The sequence below is a fragment of the Acyrthosiphon pisum genome, chromosome A1, assembly GCF_005508785.2.
Source record: "Acyrthosiphon pisum isolate AL4f chromosome A1, pea_aphid_22Mar2018_4r6ur, whole genome shotgun sequence".
Lineage (NCBI taxonomy): Eukaryota > Metazoa > Arthropoda > Insecta > Hemiptera > Aphididae > Acyrthosiphon > Acyrthosiphon pisum.
This window is the reverse complement of record NC_042494.1, coordinates 4975086-4984528: the sequence shown is the minus strand read 5'-3', so window position 1 is coordinate 4984528 and position 9443 is coordinate 4975086. Positions and strand designations below refer to the sequence as shown.

The window sequence follows — 9443 nt, the reverse complement described above, 5'->3', positions numbered from 1 at the left end:
TAATAATAATTCATAACATTTAAGTAGGTAATATTACAAAAACAGATTTTAAAAATTTTCTTCTTTCTGTACCTCATTGTTCATAGTGATATTTGGGTAGCTGGCAAAAGGCAAAACTTCAATTTTTCTTGTTACCTAAAATCAAATAATAATGTAACCAAGCATAATTTATATTTTACCTCCTTCCCACATGGTCCCACATAATTCAAACTCGGTATCAATATTTTCCATGTAGGAGGAGGGAACTTCATAGACTTTTTATGAGCGAAAGGAATTTTATTGCTTTTATGAAAAACTTTTGAAATTTTTTTATCTTAATAATATATTGAAATTAAAATTTAAATGGGGCGTAGCATAGCTAAACTTTTTTTTGACGAACATTTTCGTAAGTTGTTTCCTAAGTTTTTACAAAATTGTTTTAAGAAATATAATAACTTGAGAATTTGAGAGTTTTAATTATTGTTTTCACGGATTTGAGTTGACACTAAATTGTCTGTGACATATGTATTTACGTAGGTTAGGTATCAATATTTTTGACTTGTGGACACATCTGAGAGCTGGGTTGTGCGCTGGCAAATTCCGATTGGGCGCTAGTTGCACTACTCACAGGTGGTAATCGAGGATATACACTGGGCATCCAAAATAATTCCACGCTGCCTGTATATCTTAAATAGTGCTTTACACCAACGTCTTATCTCGGTTTAACTAACCCTCATATCTCTGCCTCCTATTAAAATGAACTTTTGAAATTTGAATAATGTGATAATATACCTTCCTATATAGGTAGAAACGTGAAATTTTGCACAAAAATAGGTATTATCGTTTAAGTAAAGAGAAAAATCTAATAATTGCAATTTTTTCAAAACTAATGCCACTTAGGAAGAGTAGTTCTAAATGCATGAAGTGACATTGAATCGACAATCGCGACACATAGCAAAAACTGGTTGACTCGGATACTGTATATTATCATGATTAAATCCTGAAAGAAGACGCCCACTATGCTGAAGCTAAAATTAATAATATTTAACAAAAGCTCAACCTTGAATAAAAAGGCCCAGACTCAAAAAAGTTCTTCCAAAAAAGTCTGCATACCAAAGTAGTAATATCTATACCGCAGCTGAGTGTGACCTTTCTTTATTCAATAACTTTAATACACAAATACATTCATGTGCAACAAATTTCTTTTAATTTTATTGCTTTTACTAATTATTTCACAGTTGCAACAGAAAAATTACCAGAGGGTGATAAAAATTTGTTTCAGTTGTTAAAAATAAAAGAAATAATAAAATTTATTGAGAATTGTTGCACATGAATCTATTTGTGTATTAAGGTTATTTCTAGTGAAAGATCAAAATTGGCTGCAATACATATTATACTCTATTCAGAATGAGAACAGTAGCCAGCGGCAATAGGTTTTAGTTTGCGACGGTTAGACGTATCGTCTAACGCTTCCCCCACCGAGTCGACTCACGATGCCAGTGCTTTGAAACGAAGGTAAGCCTCTCCGCTGACTTCTGTTTGTATTTAGAATAGAGAATAGATGTCACTACTTTGATAGGCAGACTTTTTTTGGTCTGGTAATAGGTCCTTATTTCACTATTGAGTTTTTGTTGGATTACACTTTACCTTGAATGTAGGATACAGAAGTAATTTATTTGTTCTCAAATTTTTCCCCTTTGAATAACCGTCCCAATGATTTCCAGCTTCTTCGATCTCGTCACCTACATCTAGATCCATCTCTTCCGGTCCGTATGCTTTATGAGATAATAAAGCTACATTCAGTTTGCGAACTTGACCATGAAAAAAAAATGTTCTGTCTAAAGAAGTGAATTTGGCTGATGCATCTGGTTGGAGACTGTTCATAATTTCATATGCTAACCGACACACCTGCAACATAATATACACAATTCATTGAAAACCAATTTACGTAGATAATACATTTATTCAAATTATTGTTATAAATATTTTTTTTTTTTTTTTAATGCCTCAAGGCTTTATATTATTTAAACGACCCAAAGGTCTTTATAAATATATTTGATAATTATACATATTTTATATACTAGATATAAATTATATATATATTACACTTTGATGGAGTCACTTCCAATAAAGTGCCTTCTGCCTTAATCTAAAATCTTAAATTAAGTCATATGGTTTCAGACGCTTTTAAGACGTCTGATATCCTTGGAGTTATCTAATAGTTGGATGGCCAATGGGATTGACATGGTGATCTAGCCTCGTCTCGTGTTTGCGAGCAAACTTTTGGATTTCGTCTGCTATTGTAGGCAGCATCATATCACGGTGAATTGCGTTGTTTCTTTCGAACCGATAGGCTGCAGTGATGATCTGAAGGGAAATGTTTTGACAGCATTGTATTACATCGATGTTAAACTTACTGGCAGAACCCAACAATTGAATGCCATATATCCAGATAGGTTTCATAATTGCTACATACAGTAGACGTTTGTTTTCGATGGTTCACTCGGAGTGAGGTCCAACTAACCAATAAAGTTTTCTCATTTTTTCTTTAATCTGAATTTTTTCTGACGGACGTGGTTTTTTCATTTTAGACGAAAGTCAAGGTGCATTCCAAGATATTTTGCTGAATCTTTTTGTGGGGTTGGTGATTTATTCAGTACTATTTAGATGTTTTTGGTTTTGCGTAACGTATAGTTAACGTGCACCAATTTGTCGCCATTGATCTTAATTTTCCAACGTCTTGTCCGAGCAAAGATATTGTCAATTCACCTCTGTAAGTTATCAGTTGCAGTGTTTTAAATATGATCACATAAAGTTACAAGGCGTATTCGTGTTGTTAAATTAGTAGTCAATAAGTATTGTTATTATTTTGGGTACTTGATACCGGTTATTTTCGATGAAAAATTTCCGATTATACTCAAGTTAATATTTTCTTTTGTAATTAATTATTAGTAACAATGAATAATGAAATCAAAAAATCAAATTTGACATACATTTAAAAGGCAGACAACTATGGTTTATTCGCAAAAAAAAAAAAAACGATCATTTTGAAGAGCATAGGAGGTTACAAACTTGCACGACAACACACATTCATACGACATGCATGAAGTATAATTGTATTCATGACTATTGCAATGATATTTGTTTTAAGTTTTTGAAATAAGGTGACGTAATGTTACATGTGTTCCCGTTGTTGGGTTAGTAATCATTAATCAATAAGTATTGTGATTATTTGAGTTACTAGAACGGATTTCGACTCAATACCATGATTATATTCTTTTTTTTTATAAAAAATGTTCACTTTTAAAATTAATTATTAATGATAAAGCATAATGATTTCGAGGAAACAAATTTGACATACATTTGACGAAAAAGTACAAACTACGTAGTCACAGTGAGCTAGAAGATATATTTCGATGTTGATATTTATAATCGAACCGTCTAACTTCTGAGTTGACGCAGATTTTGATATCTCTGGATCGCCAATAATATCGTATTCAGGATATCTAACAAAACATGATGGATTATTTATACTATCTACAAATAAATGTAATTATAATAACGTCATGTTTGAAAATTTCAAACACACTTTAGTCTAGCTTCATCAAACAATGTTGGCTCGTCCGTGGCCAAATAAATCCGTTTCGTGTCGTTCACGCCGTCCAATTCTTTGAGCTTGTAATATTCTTCGACGTGGTACATATACTCTTCGAGTTTGTGCAACGAAGCTTCTTTAATGAGTTTGTCCGTTCGTCTGATATGCAATCTGCACACAAATACTACATTTTATTAATTGAACGCTTATATACATATTTTAATATATTTAATTTTATCAGATTTTTAAACGAAAGCTCAACGAAACATTAAAAAAAAAATTTTTATCATCATCGTAATGTTATTTTTCTGACAACATGCATTTGAAGTACCATAAATAAGTTCATTATATTGAATATTTATTAGTACATTATCCAAATAATTTTTTTTACTTTAATAAAAAGGTTTATGTACAAATTTTACATTTTAGTGGTTTTACAATGGTGTTTAATTTTAATTTTTTTAATTTTTTTAATTTTTTTTTTATCCTGTATACAAAGTTTCTACCAGAAGGAGTTCTTCGATTTCAACACAATACTTTATCTTTTAGCAAATTGGATCAATATGGTACATAAGACAGGGAATTTTTCGATTTTCTCAATAATTTTTTAATGCCATAGGAAAAACCACCGACAAATTGCAAAAAATTTTAATTTCTAACACATTGTTCATCACCATAGAAATGAATAAAAAATTATAATATTATTATATCAATTCAACTTACAGACTATAATAAAATATAATAACAATATAAAATATCCAAACTGACAAACCATCTCCATATTATATCATTGAATTCAAGTTTAATGAAATCCATTATACATTGGACCACTTGTAACCTACTATACAGCAGAGCGACATCCACTTACCCGCTTTTTTATTCTTAGACCTTTCGGTTTATTGACTGATATTGGTAAATGGACTAAAAAATCTAGTCCCAAAATACAATAAGTAAGTAGATTTACAGCCTTTGCGCGGAAGCCGCGCCGTGGCTCTCAAACAAACCGCCAATCGACGACGGAACCGTCGGCCGGCCGCTCGGCGAACCGGACCGCACAAGTGACTTGTTTTCTACGACCCGCCGGGAACACACGCACGGACACGACCGACGTCCCCGCGAATTGTAGCTGTACATATTATAATACGGAATATCTATTTTTTTTTTCACCGTGTTTATTATTAATTGTGTCGGTCTCATTTTTTTTGTTGAATAAAACACCGACCCTTACATTAAACCACCAAATTGCGTTTTTCTTTTTTTTTTGTTCTGTTCTTCTTTCTAAATTTCACCTAGTGCAGGTTACCTCAAGAAAACCACCCACGCGGCACCCCACAGGTCCGCGACAATTATATAAGACTAATATAAAAGGCGCTGTTAATTGAATAAAATCCTAAATACGATTATCATTTTCAAGTGATTATGTCTTCATTGGAAATTGATAATGGACACAATACAACTTACTTCATCAACAGCTATAAACCCCAGGGACTGGAACCTTTTGAATTTATCGGTATCGGTTCCGGTATCGGTTCTCCAAAAATAAAATAACTATTCCGGTTCGGTTCTGGTTCTTTGATGAAAAAAAATAAAGGTACCGGTTCCAAATAATTTAGGTTCCGGTTCCAGATAATTTCGGTTCCAAAAAGTATAATAATTTCAAATAGTCATCCAGAATGTGGGTATAATTGAGGTTAGGTTAGGTTAAATGAGGTATGAGAAATATAAGAAAACTCATAATATATCATAGAACTATACTACATAGGTTATACACAAAACCGTAATACCTTTAAATATGATAAATAAAATTATTTTATTTTTGAACCTAAAAGTACCTTTTTAATTTAAAAATTCCGGTTCGGTTCCGGTACTTTATTATATTAAAATAAAGGTTTCGGTTCCGGTTCTGGTTCTTAATATTTTAAAGGTTCCGGTTCCAGAACCGGTTCTTTAGGTTCGGTTCCAGTCCCTGATATACTCATACCGACGTCGGTACTGTGGGCTCTGGTTACCTAGGTTATAATTTATTTATAATATATAGACTTGACTTAATCGCGATCGGTCTTTTCAAAATTAATAATTGTTGCAAAATATACGGTAAATATTGGTTTAGTTTAATATTTCTATACGCCATGCGCGATGTGTCAATGTAACGATACGACGTAATATAAAAATGTTTACCCGACAATTGGCTTTTGGAAACGCACACGCTTGGCAAACTCGTTAAACGCATTGGTAATGAATGGTTGCGGCCGGAAAATGTATTTGAAGAACTGGCCTATCCACCATACAGCTGGATCGCCGTGCAAGACGTTTATTCGTTCAGCTAAGTCTTCGGGCAACACGACCGGAAGGTAAAGAGAATTGAGATGTTTGTCAGCATTATCGGGTCTGGGCAGATCATACATTATGACTTGAGTAGTTTCGTTGCCTATAATATTATGTAGTTAATCAATAAATTCAATGAAATAGTTCATTACGTTTGCATGGTTGCGGTACACATTTACAATAGTTATAAAATAATATTAATCCTGTAGTGAGGTGGACGTGACTCTGGTCCATTACCACTTGCATAAAGACACATTTTCCTATATTTTAATTAATTTAATTATTTTTAATCATTGCATAGTACGTGTAAGTTTGCATAAAAAAGAAATTTTTTGAGATGGGCTTTTAATCAAAAAATGTATTTCTATTGCATTTGTTTTATTATTATACATTTAAATAATAATATTGATGATAATATTATATAATAATATATTACACATTATTTGTTGCTTAGGTTGGTAAAACAAAAAAATATTTTAACTTAAAGTTTTCTTTTATCATATAGTACCTAAAACTACTTGTGATGGTGGTAGGAGGGTTCGACATTGTTTATAAATGAAAAAAACACCCAAATAAGAGAAATTGAATAATTTTTTAAATACTTTTATAGTTGTAAATGTACGTTGGAAATATTTGTGTGTGTTTGTCGTTTGATTAATATTTATCAATGTTTCATGTACCTGGCCAATGTGAAAATGTTTCACCATCCTTGGACGTACACGTGTCGCTAAGGGGTAAAAATAACTTTTCAAAACCACCGCTAGTAAACCACCAATTTCCAGGATTGTCTATAATCATTGTCCTCTCGGTGGCGTAGGCGACAAATAAGCACTTGACGAAATGGTGTACACGACATCCAAATCCACACCAATTTCCCTGAAATTATAAAATTGCCAATATAATTTAATATTATAGCACTCACCCCCCCCCCCCCCCCCTCCTCCAAGTGTTAATTTTTATTGCCACTCATTAAAAATATATTAATAAATTATAATAAATAAAATATGTGTTTTGCATGTGAATATTTACAATCTGTATACACTAAAAAACATTGTGTAATAATAGTATTATAGTGGCCCGAGCGGATTAACGACGCGCACCAACGCCGATTTAAAACCTCGACTGCCGGGTGGCATTTTTCTTCGGACAAGTCACGGTGTCCAGAGAGATGTGGTGGTGGTACTTATACTACTTAACTAAGCAGATACCTACGGGAGCCCACTAAAAAACTTCCAAACTAACAAATACACGTGTTTAAACCTACAGTACCCTACCCACATTTAGAAACCACCCAATAGCCTAAGTGGCCGTGTGTTAATTAAAAAAAAAAAATATCATTAAATATAATGATACATGAAAAAAGCTTCTTAAATTAAACTATTTAAAATATTCTTTATTTTAGGACTTAAATTTTATTGTCTATATAAAGGGTGAGTTTAATAATTTACACTTATACAGAATAGTTGGATTGAACTAACTTACGTAGACAAAATTGCACAAGAGCTTTTTAGCTTTGGAACAGTCAGGCGGATTCTGCGTATGTTGAAGTCTCTTTTGGACCAGTCTACTCAAAGAGCCAAACTCTTTCAACCTCCACAGTGAATAACCGTCGACATCAGCCAGTTTGGCGACATCTCTCAATAACGATCTATAGTGTTCGTCGACCATAGTTTTCATATCAGAAACGTTTGGTTTCAAATCATCGAATTCGTTTGCCAACGATCGTAATGTAGAACTGACGTAATACCAAAGTTCTTTCGTGTTTGAATAAATACGGCGACGCAACAATTCGTACTCTTCAGACGGGACGTATAACATTTTACTTGTGTTCTTCATCTGTAAGATGAATAATTTATATTGACATATATTATTATTTCACAACGTCCGACTGTCCGATTCTACTTTAAAATATTTTATTCTAAAACAAACCAAAATATATTTTCTAAATGTTTATTTACGCTACGATTTTAATTTTCAATGTGGCGTTAATTTTAACGTTTATAAATAAACGGAAGGCGTTGGACGTTTAGTAAACCTACTGTTTTCTATAAATTAATGTGAACATAATGTATAGATATTTAGTGAGTCAGCACTTCTCAAAAAGTGCCGGTTGGTAAAGTGGAAATCCCCAAAAGTGCTAGGCACGTATATCACACAACCAGAAACTTGAACCTATACCACAGTCCTTAAAAAACATACAATTTTGGTTAAATATTATATTAATATTAAAACCTTTATGCATGATGCTTAGAATAAATAAAATTTAAATGTCTAGCAACACATTTTGAATTCTAAATAGGTATAATATATTTTGATACCCGCAATATCTACATCTTACATTATTTCGGATATTAGTTTGTACTCCTTCCCCTCCAAGTAAAAAAATGGATAGTAAGGGTACGCAAAAAAAATAAAAATAATAGGGGAGGGGGGGAGATCCGTCTCCCTGCGCATCCCCCATTCGAGCACTGGCACATCGTGCGTCATTGCGTCTTTGAAATTTCAGTCTCCGAATCGTGCAGACATCATCCACGACTGAAATAGCTCATTTCCCGCCATTGCCACACAATATACTATTTTAGTAAAAAAAGCAATGTAAACTTTTGTGCATCATGATAATTTGTGCGTTTTGGTATAATTAAAATATAAGATAAAAAAATACTGTAATAAGATGGCTTTGTATGATGTACATTTTTTTCGTCGAATCTCAATCTAAAAACATAAAATATAAACGTAAACGATTATTATATTATAATATTCCATTTTATATAATGCACAACTTCAGCAAGACGTACTTTTGAATTAGATCGTTTCTTATTTCAGTCAGTTCGATGTTGATTCTCCGCTCCTCGTCGAGATGTTCAAGTGATATGGCGAACGTTTGTTCTAGATCATCGGCGAAGGTTTTTTTGCAATTGAAATAAAAAGTCACATAAAATAAAACGACTAATACGAGGAATGAGAACATAAATATTCGCTTCCAGAACTGAAGATAACATTTGATCATCTTCATAATATTCATAGTTGATTTCATGACCGTGCCTGAAGTCTGTATATGTAAGACGGTAAAAATGAAAATCATTTTATTATTCGATTATAGACATAGTTTTGGCGGATCTTATGCCTTGGAAAAAACAAACAAACAATTTATGAAAAACTGAGAAAAACCAGTTTTTGAAAAGGAATTTAATATACCTAGGTACTATACAAAGAATTACGATTTAGTTGTTTCATTGTAATTAATAAATATTATTTCTGGGTACTTGAAACTTTTAAAATAATTAATGGTATAAGTCTAGTTTACCGGGCACCTTTTTTTTTTTTTTAATAAAATTTGTGGAAATGATTATTTTGGAAGTTATAGCTTCCTAAAGTTAACGATTTTATGTTTATACGCGTGCGCGCAACACTACTATAATGCCGCGCGGAGGACCTCGAGTTTAGCGACCGGAGGACTTTTTTAATTGTTTTTATCTTTTATGATAACTGATACAACAATTAGTAATTACTAATTATCCTGTGAACTACTTGAGGTGTTGTTGCA

General features: G+C 32.5%; 1 protein-coding gene across 1 annotated transcript; it reads right to left on the bottom strand.

The window, feature by feature from the left end:
* On the bottom strand, nt 1-9237 carry LOC100166919 (alpha-(1,6)-fucosyltransferase-like). The gene is made up of 9 exons (XM_016803068.2): nt 8695-9237; nt 8590-8611; nt 7382-7735; nt 6580-6775; nt 5753-6002; nt 3569-3745; nt 3341-3485; nt 1627-1887; nt 1-135 (listed from the first exon to the last, which is right to left on the bottom strand). Exons 1-9 carry the CDS (start codon nt 8979-8981, stop codon nt 49-51), a joined length of 1779 nt encoding a protein of 592 aa, XP_016658557.1. The 5' UTR covers nt 8982-9237; the 3' UTR covers nt 1-48.
* Between the last annotated feature and the right edge of the window lie 206 nt (nt 9238-9443).